The sequence below is a fragment of the Pomacea canaliculata genome, linkage group LG8 (assembly GCF_003073045.1).
Source record: "Pomacea canaliculata isolate SZHN2017 linkage group LG8, ASM307304v1, whole genome shotgun sequence".
Taxonomy (NCBI): Eukaryota; Metazoa; Mollusca; class Gastropoda; order Architaenioglossa; family Ampullariidae; genus Pomacea; species Pomacea canaliculata.
The window spans coordinates 15,511,459-15,538,102 of record NC_037597.1 but is presented as its reverse complement, the minus strand read 5'-3'; the positions used below and the strand labels follow the sequence as shown (position 1 = coordinate 15,538,102).

At 45.3% G+C, this 26,644-nt stretch overlaps 1 protein-coding gene across 1 annotated transcript in view; it reads left to right on the top strand.

The window, feature by feature from the left end:
• Positions 1-435: 435 nt before the first annotated feature.
• The window catches only part of LOC112570028 (Down syndrome cell adhesion molecule homolog), a 75,344-nt gene continuing 49,135 nt past the window's right edge, over positions 436-26,644 (top strand). The window contains 2 exon segments of the mRNA XM_025248210.1: positions 436-1,534; positions 22,415-22,732. Coding sequence (XP_025103995.1) covers positions 1,465-1,534; positions 22,415-22,732 — 388 coding nt within the window. The 5' untranslated portion in view covers positions 436-1,464.

The window sequence follows — 26,644 nt, the reverse complement described above, 5'->3', positions numbered from 1 at the left end:
CGAACGCACACACATTTATTCACATAGGCACGCACATCTCTCACTCATTTTCTCTTTCTCTCTCTCTCTCACACGCGCGCGCATACTCTCACGAACGGACGCACGCACGCACACAAGCACGAGGTTGAGAGTAGGACGAATTTGTTTCAGTTGATTGCTGTTTGTGTTGCCGCTGGAACTGCACGCAGTGTGGTAAGCGACCGCCATGCAAGCGTTCCATTCTGCACGGCCTGCCGCGCGCAGCCGGCCACGCCTGCAAGAGGAGAGCGGTGTGACGGAGAGGGGGGGAGCCTGCTGAGCGGCGGGGTGATGAGGGAAGGGAACTCTGTGTGTGTGTGTGACAATGACAAGGGAGAGAACCACGGCAGGAGGAAGGGTGGGGTAGACAGGGTGGGGGAGGGGCGGGGCAGCGGTGGCCATATTTGAGGTCACGCGCACGCGCAGAAGGGAGGCCGCGGGCTGGCAGCGGGGCTGTAGTACGCAGCGACCAGGGCACAGTGTGCTGCGCACCGCACACCACAACACAGCGTGGCACGGCGCACGCAGCCAGCATAGTCACAACCACCACCACAGCAGCAACAAATGCACCAACCACCACTACTACCAATTCCACTAACTCTGCTGTCGCTGCTGTCCGTGACGTTCGTGCAATGACAGCATCATCTCTACTACCGCTGCCGCCTCCACCACCACCACCACCTCCGCCTACGCTTACTCTTAATACTACCATTCCTACTACTACTACGTTTACTACTTCGATAACGATGAGAGCGGCGACGATCGATGGCGTGGTTGGTGCACGTTCTGTTGTTCCTTGTGGAGGATTGAGAGTAACCACTGCAACGGCGTTCCCGACTTCTGCCTTCTCCACCACTACCACCACCACCACTGTTGCAACTACTGGGATGACGTCAACTGGTGCTGCTGGAAGCAGTCCGCAGGACGAGTGTTTGTCGACGTAACGCGGGGAGGGGATTGCAGTGATGATTGTTTCCTGGTTAAGGGGGTGAGTGTGGCCGAGGCGTGGATTGTTGTGATTGCCGTGTGATATCAGCTGCCTGCGCGGCGCGTGCGTTTCACATGCCAGTCCGCTCGTGCACAGGCAGCCGTGACTGCAGCGTAGTACGCGGGCACCCTAACTTTCATCCACCCGCTTCCCACCCGGAGCCATTGGGTCAGTGCTAGCGGCCACTTCTGCATCATATCCCTTTCCCCACCCCACCCCCCGCGATGGGTACGGAGGGTGGGAGTTGCGGGGGATAGAGGTGACCACGGCCTGCTTTGCTCTCATGTCGCCAGCGGCTATGTGTGTGTGTGGAGGAAAACACCTACATCGACAACAACAACAACAAGAAGCGAGGAGACACTCGGTGGCTAGTGCCGCTGACGAGTGCAGTTCTCTTCCTTTTCCCTCGTCATCGTCGAGTGTGTCAGTGTCTGTTCTCCCAGTACCGTGCGAGTACTATGAGAGCCCCACGTCTGCTCGTGCTTGTCCTCATGTGCCTGCCGTCTGCTGCCAACACCGGCTCTTACGGTAAGCTTTATTACTATATATATATTCTATCTTGTTTGAGAGACTTTATTTTCCAATCTCATCATCAGCATGAGCTAATCCATGTTTATATCTTCAAATCAAATGTGTCCCCTAAAAATTGTAAGACAAGTCTGTGACACTTGAACTCTTAATCAGAAATTCTTCACCTCCATCCCGTCCCTTCTCCCCCTCACACACACTCACACACTTTTATAGAGAGGAAAAACAAACACAGATACACACTGGCAAAAAGCTGGAAAAAAAACCTATTCAGGAGCTGCAACACTTCACTGGAAGGATGGACGGAAACGGATTTCAACGGACATACAGTTCATGACGTCATCTTGAACGCAAACTTGTAATCGTCCAAAGAGAAAGGTAACCGCCGCCGCAGTGTCTGCTGCTGATGAACGGAACGGACAAATGTTCATCGTTCCTGGAGCTCGGACATTTCATTCACGAAAACAACAAAACCGTTACAAACAGACCAGCGGCTTCCGCCTTGTCTTGGCCGCATGTAGGTGTTTGTATACAAACGCCTACTGAAGATAATGTATTCGCATGCATTAACTTTGTGCGCGATTCCCGCTGGCGACCTGATGTCTTGGCAAAGACCTGCTTCTATCGATTCTCTCTGGAAATGTTGGTGTCAACGAGATTTTCGAGTCGGTTATTCAACATTGGTGTTTGACGGTGTGTATCGCAGACAGGTGAACAAACATTTTGAGACCCCAGACCTATGATACGACCCACACACCTTCAAAAGTTTGCTTGCACTGACTGCCCGGCACACATCTGTGGTAGTAACATTCATCGTGACAGCTGAGGAGGGTGGGTGGGAGCAGTCAACAGGAAGACTGTCATTACTGTAACAGAAAAAAGATTTGATCTTGTCTCTCACTCTTTATATAAATGTTTCGAGGAACACGAGGATGCGTGAGCTAGCTAAAAGCCGTATTTATTATGCTAGTGTGTGTTTGTAAACTGACCTAACGACGAGGTCCGTGAGGCCAGCACGGAAATACGGGCTCTTGGCCGTCCGCCAGCGGGAGGCGGTGTGCTCGTGGAACAGCCTTACGTCATCACGCGTGTTATGCAGATGTTGTTGTGCTCCTCGCTAACCCAGCCTCGTAACGTTTCCACTGGTCCTAGTGGACGGATGGGCAAAGAGCAGTAATTAATTAATTAATGGATTTTCATACTTGAATAATTAACATTTTTAAATGAGTCGATGGTCGAGTAAAATCTGCTCCAATGGTGAAATGGCGATCGACACAAGTTTGTCCTGTCAGAAGAGAGAAGTGGAAGTGACGACACAAACACCGAGTGATCGTGTAACGGACAGCGATGCACAATACGAAGAATATAACCATATATAATACACTTAGGCAAGAAGACATAAAATCGTTACGTAAAATGCAGTCTGAAATAAAATCACTTCCCATAGGCTGATTTCACAACTGTGCAGAGATCTGATTGGATGTATAATTTTGGACGATGACGTAAACGGGTAACTGGTAGGATTCTCTGAAATCCAATCGAACTGCTCACAGCGCAATTTCTCTTGTAAAAAAAAAAATCGAAAATATCGAACCTACAAGTAAATACGTCAAGAGTTAGGGTTGGGGTTTGTGTGTTCAAAAAGAAGTTGAAGTGTGATGTAAGCTCTTGTCTCTTTGAACTGACCACACAGCTTGGCCGTTAACCATTCCCCTGGAAACGTTTGATTTACCTCGCAGGTGGGGGAAGGGGAGGGGCGGGGATGGTTTGCGTCCATATGTGTGGCTGTCGTGCATTTGTTGATAGCATTATGACCTATGACCTGCCTCATCGCATTTCGCCAGGTTTGCTCTCGTGGTGACCCATCGGGTGACAGATCGGGGTGGTTCATAGCAACAGAACCATGTGTGTGCTGAATTTGAAGACATCTAGCGAGTGCAGTAGGGAGACAAAACTGCAGACGCCATTGATTTTAGCAGTTGAACAGGTTAGAAACATTTCGAATGATGTTTACAGTTAGCAGATGAGGTGGTGACAAAGGAGTTTGACCTCTTCCACAAAATGATTGATCAAGCTGTGACTATGTGGCTGTAACAGTGTGTCATTGACCGTTAAAGACTTTTGCTGTGAACGTGTAAGTGTCAGACCATGTTCGGGATGCTGATGACACGATCATGGAACTGGGGACCAGACTGTTGGCTATGTAGAGGATTCATCCGGGGTATCTTCCACCCTAGGTGGACTCTGTGGGCCTGAAATAAACAGGGGTGGGGGAACCTCTCCCCTACCCACGTACTCACAACACAACACAATGCGACACATGACACCCACTGCATCAATGCAGTACAACGATAAAGCTTCAGAAGAGAAAGAGAACCAGCTCCTATCTCTATCTGTACTTGCGCACACGTGACTACAAACAGTACACCACACGTACAAGCACGTGCACAATAATCAGTTATCATGTACAAACCACGCACAAAAGCATGTACACACTCATGTTTCACTCATCCTGTTGCGAGAGATTGTTGAAGGACTAGAATAGTTTTATATGTGTGTATGTGTGTGTGTACCATGTCTAATGATTAACATTATTTCCACTACATGTCCACTCGGTTGCTAGTGCGGGATGGGGGACGTGTAGAGGTTGCCGCCATCATTATCGGTAAAAGTTCGTGACGGCATCTCTATCGTCTGCCATTCAGCCTCGTCGCGTGGCACACGACAGGAGCGATTTGATTGGTCGAGAGCGAGCACCACTCTAACCAGACGACAAGTAATCTCTGGACCACAAACGCGGTTAAAAAAAGTTGTTTTCTCATTTGCGAAATATGATTTGTGTTTTGTGCGGTCTTTGATGAAGCGAAGGGGTTGGGTTGGGTGGGGGGGTTGGTCAACATGTTTACCCCGCACTTACCTTACCTGTCGAGGCGCGTGAGGTATAACAATTAAGTGGTCATGGACTGGTCAACATATCACCTACACAATTAGATATGTAGAGACTGATCAACATGTCACCTACATTATTTAATATGCAGTTAGAGACTAGTCCTAACTCCAACCTTAATTATCCATCATACAAAATAGGAAATTAGGTCGGACAAAGAAAAAGAACTCATCTGATCCATCTTCCACCAACATTCGTCGTCATCTGCTCAAATAAAACTAATCCTATCGCGACAAAATTAAATCACATTTTTGTTGTAGACGATCAGATTAGTTTTTTTTTTCTTCGTTCGACCTAATTTTCTTTTTTTTTTTTAATGATGGGTGGAGGTCAAGTGAGATGGGACGTGAGAGTAGCTCAGGCTGCTGGTGTTGTGCATGTTGAAGTGTGTACACGAGTGGTGTGCAGAGAGCGGCTGCGGTGCTCACACCATCACACAGACTTTGAACAACGAACATTATTTAGGACAAATGATAGAGAATATCACTTATCAACTAAATACTTGTTATTGGTGTGCAATTTACTTACCGGAAACTGTTAAGTGCACATCGAATTTGTTTTCCAAGTGTGGATTTAACTGTATTTATGCCAGGAAGGCATCATTAACGTGGTCGTTACTCTACACTCACATACTCCACCATATTCATCGCCATATTCCCCATCACATTCACCAGTCTCACAAAGCTGGGATGGTATATAGGGAAGTTGGTCAAACACTACATCCTCCTCCCCCAACAAGCACAAACCTGCACTGACTCCGGGTAGAGAGCTATCAAAGATTGGCCAAGATAATGTTGAGGGCCATAGACATGGCTTCAAGAGGAGCTGGAGGTTGGCTGGCAGTCTGCCCTACGGTCATCATGGCTTTGATGGTTTCATGAGGAGCTATGACTAACAATTAGTCGACTAAGAGGCAGGTCGGGCTTATGCTATGATAAATCTCGAAAAGAAAATGTAAGAAGTCATTCTTATTGGTAAATATATGCGCATTGTGGTCCCAACAGACATCACTTGCCTACTGTGTAGCCTCCCACCATCATCGTCTATCCTTCACCACTCCAGTCAGTGTATGGCTCTGTGTATGTGTGTGCGTGTGCTTGTATGCTAACAGAATTCCAGAAACATTTACCTGTAAATATTTCTGTTCCACTCCCACCCTTTACTTATCTACACTAACCTCTATAGCCCACTGATCACTGGTCACTAACTGCTGACCATTAGCCCCCAGCTGTCATCATCTGTCTCCCACTGTTCTTAGTTCTCTACTTCCGAATGTTGCAGCAGTTGTATCACACCCAGCTGTCTCACCAACTGCTTTCACATCTATCTCCACGTTCTCTCCCACCCCCACCTCTCTCTCCCTCTCTGAGTTGTCGACCTTCCCTTGATTCAAGTATCGATCAGCTCCCCCTGGGAACTGTTGGGGGCGAGAAAGGAGGGCAGAGGCTAAGATGCCAGCAAATACAGAACAAACAATTAATATAGGTCCTGCACTGTGTGATTGTCCACGTCCACTTGTTATCACAACAGTGATGCACCTTCATGCAGCCAGGTCCGAGGTCTCTAGACAAGGTGAGCGAGGGGATAGAACGGTGACACCAGAAGTAGTGATACTCTCACACTAACATCAAGTGAGGCAACGGTACAGTAGCCTGGTGACGATACCTTCACACTTATCCTTATCCTTAACTTTGTACCTCCATTCGTCCTTTTTTCTGCCCTGTACAAGCAGCTCTGTGCTGCATGAGCTTTGGTCTCACCCGACAGACGTCCATCACAAGACTGGGTCAAGAGTGGGAGAGAACAGGACACGCTCAGCGACTTCAGCAGCCACCTCGCCACTTGGCGACTCAACCCTCTTCCTGTGCCGAGATGTAGTTGCTACGAGTTCAAGTGTTTAGTTGTTCAAATGTTGTTCATAGGAAACGTTTAGCCTGCCTCCAAATGTTACGGGGAGATAATGAAGCAGGTTTGGGTTTTTCACGAGGTGGCCGCCCTTGCCGGGAGAAGGCGACCACACAGAGTGCATGAAGTGTAAGCAGCTGCACCTCCCTTCACCAAGCGCTTTTCTGCAAGACTGTTAGAACTGTGACCCTTGACCTGTGACCCATGACCGCTGCTAACCCTCGAACTGCACACAGCACCTGCATACAGCAGTGGTTCGCTGTCACTTTGTATAGGTGAATGTGTGGCCAGTAGTGGTAGAGACCGGAGGACACGAAGGAACTAAGTGACAGACTTCAGTTCTGCTCCGCCATCCATGACACGCAACGACAAGAAACCGTGACCGTCATGATGGTGAAGCTGTCCATCCTCTTTGTTACAACCAGCAGATTGTGTTCACTCCTCATCACTGTATGAGATACCCGGTAATACTCCGATATCCTACAGCATTCGATCCCCCTCCCTTCTTTGTACTCTTCCAAAGTATCGGTAGCATGTCAGTCGACACGAGAACTCGACCTGCATAATGTCCTCGTCGGAAAACGTGAGGCCATGGTGAGGTGCGGGACCCTGTGAAGACCGATACTGCATGTGTCACCATGGAGAGTGATTCTGCACGTGTCACCATGGAGGACAGTGCGGACTTCAATGAGGTCGTAGTCTAAATTGAAACAGATGATAAGTCATTCTGTGCATGGATTTCAGGATCCACTTTCCGACTGGCTGCATGACAGTGTCAGATTATATTGAAAAAAAGGTCAGCCAGAATGACTCGACTAGACTTCCGGTAAAAGTGTTTGAAAATGTCTCTATTGTACAACCCTGTGACTTCTGTCTTTTCTTCCTCTTTAACCCCTCTTCCCCAGTTTCTTCATGTTGCTGGTTCTTTCGTGATGTCTCTTCAGTCTCCCCCTCCCTCTTTTCTGTCTCTCCGCATGTACTGCCGGCCTTTCCCGTGGCAGCACGCGGTCTTCGATCAACATCTCGCGCATCCCCCCCTCCTCCTCCCACCTTCAACGGAAGAATGAGTCACTGGGTCCCTGGCAGCGCTGGCATGGCCTAACCAATGGCTGGAGCCTTCTGAGACCGCGACAGGCAGCACGAGCAAAGGAATGTCGGGCTATTTTTGGCGGAAACGATTTTTTCTCCCCCCAACCAACAATGACTGTCCATTATTGAACTGCAAACTCTCCCTGGGCTACAGGGCCAACCTTACAGGGGTGTGTTTTTTAAAACATAGAAGCGAACGACCTTAACAGGGTGGACCTAGAGTGCACCCGCATATGTGAGACTGGCAGACATCGAGACGAGGAGCTGTAAACGGACGCCGGCAAATATGCGAAATAGAGAACTCGGAATAATTTAGACAGCTTCCGGGAAAATGTACAAAATCCATACGAAATAGGCAGGCTGTATAAACAAAGGCTATAGCAACAAAACATTTATCTGCACCTGCTTACAGCACGTGAAGCGAGATTACCGTGAAATAAATATGCATACTTGAATGTGCAGGAAGATTACACTGAAATAATGCAGGCAAATTAATCTGAAATTGAGATCATCATTGAAAAAGCCTACTTGTATGAAGGTTAATATTCAAAACAGTCTTCTACAAATTGTTACATAGTATTCTTCTGTATCTCATATCCAGAAAAAAAATCTGTTATACTCTGTAAACACGATTGTTTACTCATTTGAAAAATGAAAGTAATAATTCAATCTTTCTGCTGTACGAAGACGTTTGAAGCAATTTTCCTCCGCATGCCAGATGTCTGTTGGGTTGGTATTCTGACTAACCCCGAGGATGCTATCCCCATGGTGCGCCTAATGCTGGTACGGGATGGAGTGTGACAAGGGCCGTAACTGAATCTGAATCACGGCTGTGAAACACAGGCTCGGGGTTGCGAACCCTGCCAGACATTGCACCCAACGGACCGAGTTGTTAAAACATAACACTCCTGTATTCAAAGGTCTTAAATGATATCAACACAAACCTTACAGGTGATGTGTACTGTCAGAGGCTGTAAACACTCAGATCACGCTCAGGTTATTAAGGAATTAAAAAAATATTTGCACCTGTCCTGAGACAAAATTGTGTGACTGGTTAATTTAGAAAACTGAGCGACATTAATTTACATGCAGCATATGCAGAAATTGTTGTTGTTATTATTACTACAGTAAAAAGTAAATTATTTGTAAGGCCAGCTCATCGCCCTTCAAGAGCATTCCTTTCACCCTCTCTCTTTTTCTGAGTCCAGCCACACATCCTGCCGACTTCTACTGAAACATCTTTTATTGAAACGGGAAAAGCTTTATTTAAGGATTGGCTGATTTCTTGATTGCCTGCTAGAAAGCGTGTGTGTGGTGTGTGTGTGTGGTGTGTGTGTGTGTGTGTGTGGTGTGTGTGTGTGGTGTGTGTGCTGTTTACGATCTGTACTCAGACAAGTCCCCTCTGACAAGATTAGTCACATACTTTGTTAAACACTTTTTAAAACTGCGTTTGAAACAGTTATTTTTGATCAAATGTTGTCGTGTTATAGAGTTTTACAATGTTTGAGAGCGAAGTAGGTACATTGCCACATTAATCAGGCGTGACAGGTAGTGAGATATTGATTAGGCATGACAGCAAATGCCATGTTGATCAGGCGTAATAGACACAGTGCAATATTGATCAGGCGTGACAGCAAAAGCCATGCATACTAAGCACAACAGTCACAGCGCCATATTGACCACGTGACCACGTGTCAGCCAATCAGACCGATCAGGCTGCTCACAACTTTCCTCGGGAAAATAGAAGTTGTGACATTCGCGGTCTGCCTGCCAGCAAATCGTGTGTTTTGTCCTTAAACATACTTTTATACGTTCACTCCATATTCATTATGTTATGTCCTCTTTTCTGAGTACCATTCATTATTTTGTGTCAATAAACAGTGTCAAGTGTCTGTGGAGTATAGACGGTAAGTACAAGCGCCTCACCATCTTCAGTTGACCGGTCATAAAGGCAGAGCCCAAACTTTTCTTTCACCGTCTGTTGCATCAGGTACTTTGCTTCATAGTCATGGTACTCATTCAATCTCTCGCTCCTCTTTTACTGTTCCTTGTCAAAGTGTTCGACTGGCAGGTTTCCCCTTTTAACACAGTCCGTGGCACTATCTTTACCACAATGTAGTTGCCTGTAAGAAGATAATTGTCTTTAAGAATCAGCAAAACACGTACCCGCAATACTTGAATACATTTTACAGGTAACGAGGGCATGACAGCTAAGGGTTAACAAATAAAATTTGTCAATAGACATTTCTTCTTGAGTCTATCTTGCCTGCAGGAGCTGTGAATACGGACGTTGTCTGTAAAGTGAATGGCAGCAGTTGTTGTTGTCAGTTGGCATTCAACGTCTCTCATGCACCAATCTCAGGTCACGTGGGCCTGCCAGCCGGTGCAGCGCCATCTGTCTCTAGATTGATTTCCTGTGACGCAACCGCTGTTCTTGCAGCATTATTTAACCTCCAGTACGAATGCACGTGCGAACGAACACACACACACACACACAGACAGAACGCACTTTGGTGTAACACTAGTAATAACATCATAATAATATAGCACACACACAGATTACAGTCGTTATTAACCGACAACTTGAGGCCGAATGTTTGACCAAGTTTGCAGATTGTGTGTGAAGGTCGCAGGTCACCAGTGCTGTGGGGACGAACGCTCGGTACATCGGACTTGGGCCAACGGACTAAGTGTGAACTTGTTTGCCAGTACATTGCCAGTACCACGGAACTTTTGGGCTCATGGGATGTTTGACTCCTGAGCATTTTGTTTGGGTAATAATAGCATTATAACACATCTTTAAATGTCACGTGATGCTGGGCCTATTGTCTACCGCAGACAAAGCGTGAAGGACCGGGATTCGTGCTTGCTGAGAGGAGAACTGTCTGATACAGGTGTAAACAACCTTGCCTCTTCTAACTAGTGCTGAGAATTTCTTGTCTTGCTCTGATTAATGCTTAAGGTCCACTGGTTCACACTTGCTAGTTCGAAAGATTCATTTGTTCACTCTGACTAGTGCAGAAGATTCATTTGTTCACACGTGGAGAAGATTCACTGACTCAGTCTGGCACACAAGGTTTCTTTGAAGGACCTTTGCTCAAGCTGCCGTTGCTTTATGCTTCTTGTCACATCTTTGCCTTACCCTTTCCATATCTTGCCATTTTGCCTTGTCCTCTCCATTTCTTTCTATATCCACATCTTGCAATATCTTGGCCTTACCCTGCACCACATCTTGCCAAACCTTTGCCCTGTCCTTGATATCTTCTTGTCTGTCATTCGCCACATTATTACTTTGTCCTCTCTGTACCTGTCATTTAAATAAACACACGGTCATGCCCTCGTGTGAACGCACATAATATCTATTTAAAACTTATCCGTTTGTTTGTTTTTACTTTTACAGTGAAATATTTATGCAAGAACACTAAAAATATCGCACTTTGATTAAGTAAATACAAGTTTATTTACTCTGTGGTATTGCTTACGGTAGCAGACAGCGCACTTGGAGCTTGTATCTGAGGCCAGCGAGCCTGTTTATAAAAATATTGACACCAGTGAGCCTTCGAAATGCTCAGTGAACCTGTCATTGGGTTGTTATTGTTATTATCTTCCTTACAAAATATAGAAAGACGCGCTTATGTCCCTTACGTCTGCAACTTGTGGTCACCGAGCGTCTGTAGATGGACTGGTGATGAGGGAGGTGGCACAGTGGAGGAGGTTTTGCTGCAAGTTGTATTTGTCCATCTATTGTGTGTGGCATATTGGTTATGATAACTACAAGGAACCACACTGATAATGTTTTGCGTATGTGTATTTGTTATTTATGATCTGTTGATATGAAATCATTACAGCTTGTATTTTGATTCGCCGTTTGTTTAAATTCTTATGCTAAAGATATTTTATATTCAGTTGTGTTTTCTATCTGTTTGCTTCTTCGGTCACTTTTTCCTCTTTTTTGTAAACTTCGTGGACCTTAAACAACCCTAATTATGAACTGCACTTAATGTTTAGCAAATAATCTGTTTTAACGTGTCGAAAGTACAAATACCTTTTAGCCTCAAAAATTGTCTCCAACATTTTACACTTGTCAGCACATGATGCAGTCAGTAAACATCTGTTTAACACCTATTATCTTCATGTTGATATAAAGCATTTATTTGAAATAAATCATACACTCACACCGAGGTCGCTAACTGGGGCTTACCTCCCATGAAGTGCCAAACAAAGATGTCTGCTGTGTGTGTAAATAACATTCAACGCCAGTCTTACCTGCGCCTTCCACACCTTTGCCATAGTCTCACCTGCTGCAATCGATGTCTCCCCGTCTACATATACAATTGTTGTGACATACACAGCAGTGGTTTCTGTGGATGTTGTTTGTAAACAAACACACCATAGGACCCCGAGGCTGCAAGTAGAGCAAAGCAAGCTCCACGCTCGAAAAATAGAAAAGGGGCGTTAACTCAGTCAGTAGAGCAGTCTATGCAAACTCTCGTGTTGACGGAGGTACAAAAGCTCAAGCTTGACGGTCTGTTGTGTTTTCAGTACATTGGCTCTGTCGTGGGAAAGGAGGACAAGAACTTTTGCCACAGCAGAAAAAAACAAAATAACTAAGTAACAAATTTATTGCCAGTCTCTTTAGAATGTTTTCGCGATTCCAGATATTAAACTGCTAAATGGTTCGCCGAGACTTGACAGCTGACAACTTTGTTGGCCTCCAGAGACATCCGTCAGGGGCGAGTCACACTCCTCGCCCACAGCCATGACGCTTCATGACGTCAGTGTTGTGCACGTTGTCGCCCTTTCTGGCTAGATCGTTAGATTGCGATATATTTAAACTCTGACCATAAAGATGGGCGCACTTTATCCGAAAAAAAACTTTCTTACTTGTTCTTTTTCTTCTGTTGGAATATCAGAACTTCAAGAACGTAACATTCTAAAAATTAACAGTAACTCTCTCGAAAGAAAACGGGAAACGACAAGACAATTCTGGATGGGGACACATAAGTTTTTGAAAAATACAGGATTTAATAGTATTGTGTTCACTTAGATGTGATTGGTGAGGTGGTGAAAGGGAATGTCATGTGTCAGGTGTCACATTCGGGACAGTGTATCCAACGATCTTATTATCCTTACTGTATGAGTGTCAAACACCTTAATGTACCACCCTTAGTCGCTAAGCTGAATGAAGCAGGTGCTATGACAGGGGTAATAGGGAGACATTCTTCAGCCGTTATCTTGAAAATATATCTAAAGTACGCATTTGAATTTGACAATGATGAAAAATTAAATATTGATTTTCCTCTTTTACAAACAGTGATGTTAAAAATAACCTTCTTGACAAGTTGAGCGGAGAAAAAATAAGCATAAAAATCAAAGTCAACCTTTTCTAAAGACAGACAAATATCGCCGTTGAGCAGGCTTGGCAGGTGAAGCACCCATTGTCGAGATCTGGCAGGTAAACAGCATTACCTACCAACATAAGTTTTCCCTACTTTCCTCTCTCCGTCTTGTTGTCTCTCGCCCCACCTTCTCTCTCTCCCCTGTAAACACACAACGCTCTACATCAATGCTTTGTTTTCGAGTGCAAACTGTTGTGGAGAGGAGGGCAGTAAAAGAAGGGTCTTTGTTACCACGGTGAGCAGCTGATGGAGTAGAGTCCTGTTTCACGCAAACAACAACAAACCACAAGTCGCCGCCAGGTGTCGCACTCGTCAGTGGGCTGCTACGGCGGCCGGCGGAAGGTAACACCGCTCTTAGTCATCTCGTGGTGAATAATAAGCTTGCCGCCTGCGCTAATTAGCTTTAGCTTGACACTGAACACTCGCTGGTGCAGCTGAGTCCTATAAGCAGTCAGCGTGTTGGAATAATGAAGTCTTATAAGCACCTTAACCTTTCGTCACCAACATGTCCTCTGCACGCCATTGTCAGTGCGTCACTTCTGACGTCATACATTTCGACATCTATGTCATCTCCGACCGTCAGTCACGTGCTTCATCGCTGACCGCTTGGCCAGTGGCAGATGATGCCGGCATACATCATCAAGAAGAGCTAATAGTGGAAATGAATAGGAACCCAGAGGAGACGGTTATGCACTCTGACAGTCACGCATGCGCACAGCCCGCGCTTCACAGACACACGCAGGGAAGGATACACGTGCACCGCAAAGATGGCGGCTGCCTGGCCTGGGAGCAGTTCCAGACGCGTCTGTTAAAGACAACAGACTAAAATGGACCGCAGACCGCACTTTTTGTGCTCGGATTTGGGAGCTCTTTGCATCCTGGCTGTCCCTTTCCTCCAGAGCCTTGAGGGCTGATCAGTCAACACGGCCTTATTGATTCCTGCTTTTCGCTTGCCCAGCGCCCACTTAAGGAAGTGCTTTAAACCTGACGCCGCGCCATCAAAGATCGATCTCCATTTTTGAACACGTGACAAACACGTGACAAAACAGAGTTTTCGCCACCAGCCTCTATGACAGGGCGAGCGAGACGCGACCATTTGATTAGAAACTGCCTGTGAGAGGAGACGGAGTTTCTGTGATTGGCCTGGATGCTTTTAATTTTATTTCTCTGGCATTGAGATTCTGTTGACGGCTGTGGCGCCAAAACAAAGCCAACAGAAAGGAACCGTCGGTCTTTGTCAGACAGGGAAACGCATGCAACCCACAGAGTTAGTCTTTTGTGTCACCTGATCAAGTGACTGTGGGCTACCACCTATGCTGTGACCTAATGTCGGCATGTAACATGTGTCCAGCACATTTTTTTAAAACTAACCCTTATTCTGTTATCATGTTGATGATGTACTTCAGTTCTTTAACAACAACAACAAAAGAAAACACATGTATCGCTTTTTAATCTCTCTTAGTTTATCGTTGATTCTTGTTTGTGTGTCTATCCTTTGACCTGAGTCTGTTGTTCGCCATCCATCCGTCCGTCTGTCGGTCTATCTCCGTTGGAAAATCAAAAGGTTATTCTTTATTCTTCTTACTGGTAATTTTAGCGGATGGAATGACAATGCGACAACAATACAATCCGTTATTGAGGGCAGTATTCTGCTTGCGTTAGATATTACTAGCGAAGAAAAAAATTAATTAGTTATCATTTCCTTCAGCACAAAATATAAAACAATGCTAGAAGGAGGAAATGTCAACGTTTCTCCTCATAAAACATACTACAGTCTGTACTTATATACAGCAACTGTTGACAGGTCCGGTTGCGTTGCCGTGATTTAACCTTAACACCAACTCCTCCCCTCCACCCATCCCCACAATAATGTCCTGATAATACATAGTACTGTCTTAATGATGTAACTACACTATAAACATGTCAATATTGTCACCATATTCTCCTCATCGCAAAAGGTATTAGTTATTCCTCCCTATGCTTACAGCATTAATAGTTGAGGGAACTAGAAACAAACGTCACTTGACTAATTAAGGTGTGACTGCAGTGGGTCGGTCACGTGACTGCTGTGACTGCAGTGGGTCGGTCACGTGACTGCTGTGACTGCAGTGGGTCGGTCACGTGATTGCTTGTGACTTCAGTTGGTCGGTCAGTCGTTCGCTCACTTTCCGTTGTCTTTCGCTACAAAAGGTGTGAATGTTACATGAATAAGTACCGTGAAATGTTTGTGATGACTATACTGAAGGTGTTTTGCTTAAACGACTGAATTTAGTCAGAGACAAGAAATGAGAGATCATAAACCAAAGTATCAGCATGCCATTAACAGTCTGTTGGCGCTACAATGACTTCAACTTTTCTCTTTATTGGCGGCGTGGGAGTAAAGTCCCAGCCTGCACTACATGGAAAATATCGGTGATAATTGCCGCTTGCAGGTGTTGACTACAAGGTGCAGAGCTGCAGCAGTATGAACCACGTTTCATAACGATCGTCATAACTGACGAGTGCGGTTAGCTGTTGTACCGCACAATATACATCACCTACCTGGGCAGTGTCAACAACATAAGTGGGACAACACTTGCACACACATACAGCCACGCACACACATGTACAAACATAACACACTTTCTCCACTAGCACCAGCTTGTCCCATTAAACAGCCACCGCTCACTAAATGGCAAAATCAATGCAACCTTCGGCTTCTCCGCTGTGTCCAAGATGACGCCACCTCCTGTGACCCGAGCGCGCCATTGATCCTGCTGTCACGTGACACATGTTTACGCTTTGACGAAATCCCCGACCCAACCTCTTCTCGTTTCCTGCATTTTACTGGCGCCAGAGCTGGGGAGTGTTGAGGGCAGGGGTACCGAGCAAAGACTAGTGGCAGACAACATGGACCCCGCCTTCCTCACCATCTGCTGTCCCCCTGTACAGTGTACACGTATGCTCGTCCTGTACACTTGACAACTGTCCTCTGTAGTACAGTGTACACTTGACAAGACTGTCACTCTGTAATGCAGTGTACACCTATGAGTGTCCTGTACACTTGACAACTGTCCCCTTGTAGTACAGTGTACACCTATGAGCGTCCTGTACACTTACATTATTGTATGCTTGTGTCCATTGTTTGAAAAGCTGTTCAAAGCTACCCTCATTCTTTACCCCCGTGAATTATGGTCTGGGCAGACGATTCCTTACATACAATCGCCTAGAAAGTGTAGGGGAGAGCAGGCAATACTGACATGCACGTTTGTCTGTGGGAATATACAGGAGGACACAACCCAGTTGCAGTTAAAGTAAGTCACAGGAAATGACAAATTAAGCTGGCGATATCAATCGTCAAAATTTCGAAATATAGAACAATCCTCTAATAACAATCGTGTCTAAAACAACTCAAATCTCCCGAGAGCCCGTTATGATGTGTTGTCGAGTGATGTTATCAAAACCATCTGGTGCGAGAGTTAACAGTCTCATGAAGGTCGTCAAAACGCTGGTATCTTGGATTTGGAATTTCGAACCAGACCAAGCGATAAAGTGTGATGAGAGAATGAGAGAATGGTGTTACAAATGATGAGGTGGTGTTTATATAAATCTTGGCACACAAACAAAAGATTTTAAAGTAGGACGAAACTGAGAAAAGATTCCGGTAAGCTTTGCCTTTCCGTGCTCCGCAACCGTCCGGTGGCGCCGCCATCACTAATAGTAAGTACTTTGTACATGGACTGGACACAGAACTACAAACGGTGCAAGTAGAACAAGTAGACATGTACAACACCTCAGCACTTCATCCTTACAAATACATAATAGCCATGAACTGTCTCATTAAATCTACATTAATTAACAAGCGAGTAAGTAGCCTCATTGTCCAGCGACAGTCGGTGGACTGTCCAAAAAATCAGCTGTCACCAAGGGAACCACATACTCTACCCTACATACTTGTTCATCCAGTCGATTTCTTTAGTTATAGTTATTATCATATTTTCTCACGTGCTGGTGCAAGAGACAGGTTACGATACATGAGTGGTTTATTAGTTAACACACATGCAGTTGTGCATATAATGACTGCCGAATCGGTATTTCCGATACAGAAATAGACAACCATAAAGGTGGAGTAAAAAACAAATAATTCACTCCATATTGTGGGGGAGGGAGGAGAAGGAGACAGAAGAGACGCGAGAGAAAGAAAAAAGCATCTGAAGTTTGGAATGAACACATAAAAATGTCGGGAAGCACTGGCTCACTCGCCACTCGGCCCGCTCCTCAGTTTAGCTCTACATGCAAATAGCAATCAATAGCTCTATATCGGGAGAGGCAGGGGCAGGCACACTCAGTGTTGCTTGGAGGGCAAAGTGGGACAAGTGGGAGAGGACCGTTAGAGGAGAGTGCAGGGGCTGGTCTGGAGAGATGGCGAGAGATTAGGTAAGACACAGCAACAGCGGCGGGAGGGACGCGGGTCGTGAAAACACTGACAGAAGGTGGGATGGAATGAGGAGTGGTCAACAAGGTCAAGAACGACAAACCGTAGCCTCCCCTCACCCGAAAAAAAAAATGAGCAAGCACACAAACGACAATCTTCTTCCTCACAAACAACTTTCCTACAAAAGCAAGATAGTGACCTGTGTGACCCGTGGACAAAGTGTCCACCAGTTACGAGCTCGTTCGTTAGTTGCTTTTTATACACATCTGAGTGCAAGAAAATGTTTACTGTTTATTTTTGTGTTTATTTGTTTGTTTAACGAGAGTGAAGGACATTGTAGTTATTGTCAACATGCGGTGTGGTCAGTGGTGATCATTGTCCACCCTGTGGTCACTGTCAGTCCCCGATGCACTCAAGTCCTCTCCTCTTCTCTTCATCCCCTTCAGATGAACCAAGTTCAAAGAGCGCCTGGCGGCAAGAAAAGGTTACAGGTCACAGTATGGTTAGCTTTTTTTTTTCCTGCAATCAAGACTGATCAAAGCCACTGTGCTTGCATGTTGATGCTTTCATTCACGACGACCGTATCACTGTTGCCAAAGAAAGGACCAGTCAGTCCCTTTACGACATAGATATCTGAGGATGTCGTTAACTCCGATGAAGTATGCAGTGCACGGTGATCACAGGCCAGTATGAACATAAAGCCAGTAAACGTCCAAATTAAAAGCTTCGAGTTTTTTTTTCAAATGACTCCTGTAATTGGAAAAGGGAATGTTGGGTTTGAGGTGGAGTCGTTAAACAGCTTCATTAAATACTTTTCTCAGGAAGAGTTTATCCACGGCATTAGGTGCGCCCTCTGATGATGGCGAAGCTAAAGGTCAAGTCCACACTCACACTGACAGAAATATGAACAGCTGCACAGATGTTCAGACAGACAGAGGCCAACCAAACATAGGTGCACGCACCACGAACACACACACACACTTGCGCGCCCATACTCTAAGCATGTAGACCCACGAGTGTGGCCGTTATTCTTTTTGAAATAAGAGAGCGACGATCAATCATCCATTAGTGGAGCTGGTGGCCATCTTTGTGGAGCAAGGAGCTGGTGGTCTGTAAGTGGGACGATCAGCAACTTCCAAGCATCAGCCGTAAGACAAAAACACGTGCGCGCTTATACATACACATATATAAATATACACGCACTCTCACGCATATAGTCTTATGTATTCTTATCATAGCCTTAGCATTATGTAAGCTTGTGTGTATGTTTCTGTGTCCCTGTGTGAGAGACAGCTCCGTGAATCAGACCTGCAAACTTGTGACCAAACTTACATACTCAGGCCTAGCTTTGTGGGATATGATGTACTTTTCATGATAGGTATGTGACGTACATCAGATGCCAGAAATAGTGACGTCCTGTGTCGCTTTCCATCACTGAAATGAGAGGCCATGAGTTCAGATCTCAGCTAGGGTTAACAACGAGACATAACAACGATAAATAAATGATTAAAGATCTTTAGAAAAGTAAGATCGACAAAGATGGTCGGGCCTGAGTTTTGGTTAGAACACGCGGCGCGCTCAAAAACAAACAAACAAACAAACAAACAAGCAAACAAACAAATGAAATACGTACACTGCGACACACACACACAGACATACCCCCAACCCACAATCATTTTACAGTCGCAGATGTTAATAAAGATCCGTTTATCCCTCTGTTATTAGATTGCCGGAATAAGAATACTGGCGGGGAAGTAATAACAAGAATAATGTGCAGCAGCTGGCAGCTGGCTTATCATCAGCCAAGATGAAGCAAGTTCGTCCGAGGATTGCACAGCTCAGAACTTGTGTGTGTTGGCCTTGTACTTGACCTTTGTGGTCGTTAAGTCACCAATCAAGTCGTTTTGTTTTATGGCACACAGCCATCTCCTCTCCAGGTCACTGACCCCAGCTGTCCTCCCGGTACACTTGCTGGGCAGCCCGAGTCTCGCCCACATGTACAGTCCCTCCCTCTCTCTGTAGTACACAACAAGAATCAGGGGAAGTACTCGGCGAGAAAAAATAATTTAAAACTGAGTGTGAAACAACATTGTTAAGTGAGTGTCAGATGGCTGTAGCATGTTCATCGTGAATATTGGCTGAATATTCATGTTTGCTTCTTCGTATACCTGTTATTGTTGGGGTGTTCTTGAGTCCGTCCCGCCACCTGTCTGATGATTTCATGCTTCTAAGTGTAGTGCTTTGAAGAAATCTTTTGTTCCTCGAAAGAAATGTTTCTATTATTAATCTTCCTAAGAGTTCACATTCGCAGTTTTGTCGATGACATGTGAAAAAAGAAATTGCAAAAGACGTGTCTGTTGTTACTGTCCGTGATGATGGTGGCCGTGACCCCACTATAAGCACAGTGACCAACCTGTGTGTGACTAGTGACCCCATGTGCGAGAGCAATGACCTACACTACGGTGACCCCCCAACTGTATGCACATCAGGAACAACTACGCACCTTTCTGACCCCAGTCCGCGCATGTCAGTGACCTCCACAGTTGTAACATCCCCACTATGGCACACAAGTGACCCCGCATTGAACAAATCTGTGACCCCGTTATATGCATGAGGCTGTTGGTGACGAGGACAAACATTCGTTATGACCAAAACAAAAATCGTCGGTGACGTTCTGTGACGTTGCAATATTGGTGACGGCCAGAACAAGCTGAGTGGTCAGCCATGATCAATAAATAGAGGGGAAAGTCCCGAAGTCCTCCTCCTCCTCCTGCTCGCTCTCGAGCACCCTACCTACCACCCACTCACTCCCCCCATCGCTGTCCGCTGCCTTTCGATCGCGACATGCAGTGGGCGTCAAAGCCGGCTACTCCACAGTCCACAGCACTTGGTCACATGACCTTCCCATGGTCACACAGCGATCGATGACAGAGCCGCCAGAGGGCAGCACGAGAGGGAGGCTTGCTTTCTGGAGGAGGAGGGGCAGACGGTGGAGGGAGAGCTCTCGCGGACAGTGTGACGTCACAGCTTGCGCTGCGGACACGGAGGGAGAGTTTGAGGGTGTGGGCAGCGTCCGAGCTCGTCTGGTCAGCGTACCCTGGACCTGAGGTCAGATGGCCGTGTGGAGGTCAAGGTTCTCCACCAGGCGGGGCTCAGTAAGGGAAAGTGGGGAATGGGTGGGGAGGGAATCAATACTGTGGCCATTTTGGGCACAAGAAGGTAGCGACAGCCACTGGCTTGTACTACAGGAGATCGATTTTTTTTTTTTTAAGGGGAAAGCCCCCTACTTATGCTGATCTATCACCAGCCTCCGCAGTCTGCAACGGTCAACGGCATCGACCGGCGACGTGGGCGGTGCTTATTTTTAGAAGTGGTCAGTAGAGACAAGGGGAAGGTTCGAGGTAAGCAAACAGGGAAATCCCCGTTTTGCGGTCATCTAGGACCTGGGTGACCACAGACGGGAGCGAGGCGCGGTGGTCGAGCGAGGGCAAGGCAAAGTGGGTTTGACGATGGCTGCGGGGTGCGAAGACTTTCCCGCTGAGCAGTTTCTCCATGACTGTAATATATTTATTATGGTGTGACAGGTTAGGAGGCTGAGGGGAGTCGCGATGGCTCTGCGGGGTTGAGAATGGAAAGGCGTATGGGTTTCGCGATGGCTACGCTGTATGGCGAATGCCTCCGATGAAAGGGTTTCACGATGGCTTCGTGGTGTGGCTAATTTTTGAGCTGAGGGGTGTAAAGTTTATAAACTGAAGGTTCCGCGATGGCTACGTGTTGTTGATGCGGTGTGTAAGGTGTGGCTGTGCGGTGTGTCAGGTGTAGTTGTTCTGTGTATCAGATGAGGCTGTGTCGTGTGTCAGGTGTGGTGTCGGATGTGTTCGCCATGGCTCCATGGCTGGCAGGATAGTTAAACCAAAAGAATTGCTGGTGGTTGCGTGGTGTATCAAAATGTCTACCAAATACTAAACTAAACACGTTTAGTCCCCCATGCTGGTCACTTCGTGTGTCCAACCGATTGATGGATGAAGCTACACACATCATTGTACAAGCTGCTTATGTTTCTTCAACATCGGAGTGAGTCTAATCTGTCGGCGACAAAGAATTACGAAAGGTGCTACATTTTTAACGACTGCACAGCGAAGAGATTATTTGGTCTTGCCAACCACTATTTCAAATATATTGTGTAATTTAAACAAAACCTACCCTCTAATTGTAAAGTTCAAAAATCTGATAATGTAATCTGTATACTCTTGTATCAATAACATGTATACTTTATAACTGTTCTATCAATAATACTGTTCTCTATGTACTAATCTTCTGTCGTGGGCTTCTGCCCGTGATGAACAAATGTTTCTTTTTGTTCAGCAGTGCTTTTAGGCCCTTGGTCACCCAAGGTTTGTTGTTAGGATAAACATACACTGCTTTGATGGACTGGTGCAATCAACACTATTTTACTCCTCACTTTTACTCCTAACTGTGTGTTAAATGTCTGTGTGGGTATGTGAGCAAAGACAAATTTCTGTCCTCCTGGGCAGACAATAAAGTCTGTTTTGATTTGATTTTGATTTGATTTGAATAGGATGTATCTTCTAAACCTGTGATAAAAGTACTTTTATAAACATTTTTATATAATTCTAAATTCTAAATGTATAATGTAAATAGTCTGTTGATTCAATACATGTACTTTTTTAATAGTCTGTATTTTCTAAACATGTAATTTAAATAGTTTATGTGTAATTTGAATAGTCTAGATACTCTGAACATCTAATCATAAATAGTTTGTATACTGCAAACATTTAATTTAAACTTTATGCTATATCCATCTCTCCGTTCGTCTGTTAGTGTGTAGAAGTATGAAGAGGTATTTGTACATTGCTTTAGTTTTTATCTGATTGATATTGTCGCGAAACGAAAATCAAAGTCTTGTGGTAAGCCGACAAAATGAGCAAGAGGTGAGGAGAGACGAAAGTTTTCTCTTGTCATGGGCAGTTGAATAAAATTGTATAGTGACAGGGTGAAAAAAAATCGAAACTGATACCAACAACAAAATAAAATTGAATGATTGAGATAATGATAATGTTGTTGTTGCTGCTGCTGATGATGATGATGAATTTTCTTCTTTTCAGACCAATTCCCTTACAAAGCTCAAGGCCCTCTCTTCATTTCACACCCACCCGATACTGTGGAATTCGCAAATACCCGCGGAGCGTCCATCCCATGCACTGCGTTCGGGCGACCAGCACCCGTGTTAGAGTGGGTGGACGAGTACGGCAAAGCTGTTGTGGGCGTGGAGGAACTGTTACAGATTCTCCCCAACAATACCCTTTATTTTCCGCCTTTTCAGGCGGGACAGTTTCAACCTCGGGTACATCAAAGGACATACCGCTGTACCGCCTCTAACTCCGCGGGCAAAATTATTAGCAGAAACGTCACTGTTCGGGCAGGTGAGTCGCACATCCGTTTGTGTGTGTGTGGTTTATTTGAATTTTTGTTTGGGTGTTCTCTGTCAGCTGGCCTCTCTGTCTAAAGTGTAAGAGGTGCATGTATACATCTACGTGTTTCCGTAGTTCTGTCAGTTTGTAATCGTGTGTGTGTGAGTGTGTGAGTGGTTTCTGATTAATCCTCATCGTTACCCACACATGAGGTGAGCAGCAGGTAAGGTTGGATGGAGGGTTAAGTCCCCTTTAACTGTGGAAAGCAATCAATTATGGTAATGATTCATTGTTACTTCAGGGAGCGCGCACTTAACATGTGGTAGCCGCAAAACATGGCGGATATTTTTTTATCGACCTGATGAACTGTTTCCCCGCCACCTTCTCCCCCTCCCCACCACTTCAGATGTCGTATTGGATCTTTAATTCGGGGTACACGTCCTTGTGTACTCTAACAAAGAGTATTTTGACCTGATTGTGTTAACAAAGAGTTTGGCCTGACTGTGTCTCTCTGCCTCAGCATGACAGCATCCATACTGTGATAATAAAACTACAGCTCGACACGATTTTTCTAATGAGTAATAGAACTCGTTAAAATCCGTCCTAATCAGTCTGTTTTATTTTTTTTTGTTTTGTTTTGTTTTTGTTGTTTTTCAATACCACTCTTTCACATCATCCGCCAATCGGACTGCAAACACTCTGAAAACATATCTGTTGACTAAGTACTCTCCCTGAATTACTATCCTTCACTCCCTGGCAATACTGTCTGTCATGTTAACCGTCATGTAACGACTCCATCTTACACTGTTTATAGTATCTACATCCCTTCATCCATTGCTTTACATTCTACTCTTGTACCTCATGTTTATGTAGTTCAGTGTGTCTATATGTATCTCACTGTCCACTCATTGTTATCTTTCATTTATCATCATTGGTCTGCGCACAGAGAATTGTTTTTATTCGTTGAGCTAATGGACGAGCACACCCAAATTGTAAACAGATTTCAAATTAATAATGATAATAATATGTCGCCAGAGTTTAATGTAAGGTTGTCAAAGTGTAAATGTCCCAAAGCTAGGACGGAGTATGCAATTGATGGCTTGGTGAAGGAGGATTGGATGGGTGAGTCTGATCGTAAACACAGCTCACCCTGAGCTTGATTGGCAGCCGGGTGTGTTTGGGCAATTGTTGTGAAATATGCGAGCACCAGATGGTGAAGGGGCTCATCAACAATGGCTGATGGTGGTGGAGGTTGGGCAAGACTGGAGTATCATGTGACAGAAATACAAGGCAAAAGTCCAGCCGCCAGCTCGCGGTCGACTACACGGTGTGACAGCATCCTGAAATAAACCGAAACCAAAGAAAAGAACGCAATAACCAAAGGGGGGAAAAATACAAAAAGATAATGGAGTAGGAAAAGAAAGAAAGAAGGGCTGGGGGAAAGATTAATGAGCGACGAGGTGGGAGTGAAGACAAGAATAGCGGCGTACGTGGCAACTCAAGGTAGGGCATGGAAAACAACCGCAGAAACAAGATAAACAAACAGGAGGCGAGAGAAGTCGAGGGTGGAAGGCAAATAGACTGTCACATATTTTATGTTAATTTGATAGGATGATGATGATGATTCCGTGTATGTTTTATGTTATTTTCGTCGTGTGTTTCGTACTTTGTACAGACATTATTATCAGCTGTTAACGTATCGATTACCTACAGAAATCTCATTACCACTTCGCACATATAAATAAAACCAGAGCTCAGGAACTTGAGGGATTACCTCTCTCTCAAAGAAAGAATCACTAGAAGCGCAAACAAAGGGTAATGACTGGGAGTGAATGCTTATCACTGCTGCCCTAGCTGTATGATTGACGGGAAGAAGTTAATGATGCACGTCGTCAATCTTGGATCACGCTGCGACCTCGCACTTCTTAGTCTTAGCTTCTGCCTCCACTCCGTCAACACCTGCCCTCCACTATGTCGATATGTATCTGCTGTCAACAAATGTAGGTGAGAGAAACTTTGGAAAGGTGTTCAGCTCGAGAGCTTCCATTTCAAGTGGACTGTCGTGCTGATGGCGACCAGCAGCGTGTTGGTGACGTTCGTGGTGCTTGTGGTCTGGTGTCGGCGGTGAAGCCGTAGTGATGGTGTTGGTGATGATGGAGTGTAGAACTGACGCTGATGATGCTTCAGTGGAATCCTTTGTACAGTAGTACGTGGAATACAAATGGTGTTGAAAGAGCAAAAAGCTGACACCAAAGTCGACGTGTAGCCATGACTACCAATGCATTATAGTGATAGCACAACAGCAGCACAGTGCTTGTGTTCAGTTACATGTAGAGCGATACAAGGTGTTTGCAATCGTCTAAAGTGACGCGGCGGTAGTTGTCAACACCACCTGTAACAACATCATGAAGCAACCAACTTAAAATGGTGTTAACTGCCTTTAATGACGTAATACAGCTAACCGTAATGTAATGAAGTAATACAACTAACTGCCTGTAAATGTTATGTAGCCTCTGATGATGACGTAATGTCACGAAGCGCCTATAAATGACGTAATGTCACGAAGCGCCTGTAATGACGTAATGTCACAAAGCGCCTGTAATGACGTAATGTCACGAAGCGCCGAGAATGACGTAATGCGATAGCTTTTACTAGAAAACAAACAGCACCAGCGAAAACAACACAACAGTACGTCACCACCATGACCAGCAGCAGCAGTGGCCAGCACCTGCCCATCATCAGACTCGCACGTGCCCTGGCACAGTGCCACCGGTGCTGCCTGCTACACGTGCGGCTGCTTCTGTGACTGACAAAAGCGTCTGGGAGGCTCGCTTGAATTATTGATGTGTGCAGCCGCTGTTGGAATCCGCCCGTTTAATTACCAGCAGCAGTTGGAGAAGGGGACGAGAGTTGGTATCAAGCGAGTTATTTTCAGCCTCGCTCTGGCTTACACCCACCGCGGATAAAGTACCAGCGCAGTGGTCGTAAAATATCTTTGATATTTCTGGAATCTTCGACTATACCTGATATGAGATCATGCCCCCATTTGGTGTCCTCCCCCCCCCCATTATCCCCTAGTTCTTTCTGTCGTTTCTGGGCATGATGTTTCTGGTTCGAAGCTGTGTACTGCTCGCATGGCTTGTTGTTTTGTAGCTTACTTTGTGAGTTGGCCCTGCTGATAATATTATTAAACACAAGAGTCAGTTGCGAGTTTCATCCACAACGAGGTTGTATTGACACAGATAGCATCCTAGGTAGAGAATTACAGAAGGCTGTACAAAATAAGAACAAAGTGAGTTTGCGTATCAAGATAAATGCGCGATGGAGACGAAACTCTCATGTTTGTATCTTGTGCTTGCTGTGTAAAAGTTTCGGGAATATTGTTGTCTGCGAGAAGAAGGTGGCGGTGGCAGCACTGTCGTCGTCGTTCCTTGTGTAGGTGGATCAAAGCTATAATTTCTTCTGGAGCCTCTTGGTGAGCGTGCGTCAGTACTGCGACAGCAATCTGATGGCGTGCTGCAGTCATGTCACACCACTGAGCACGTCACACAGCAAAGCGTGGTGCGCCGACAGACTGCGCACGCACTCTCATGGTCACGTGATATTTTGTATAATTATAGGTCGTTGCTGGCCCAGTTATCTTATGGAACATATTTTTTAAAGTTATTACTGATTTAGCTTAAACATTTTATTAGCCTCGATCCTCGGTTTTCCTTGAACTTTACGTTTTCTGCGCAAAAACGATGATTATTAATTTACGATGGTGGTAAATTAAGCAAAACATACTTTATTAACTTCCAGTTCTCGCCCTCAAGGGTCTCCTGAACCAGATAAAACTTTGACAGTTTTTATGTAACCGTCAAACTTTGTCAAAGTTGGTCAAATGTTAGTCATTGTTAGTTGCAGCCCTATGAGGAGTAACAA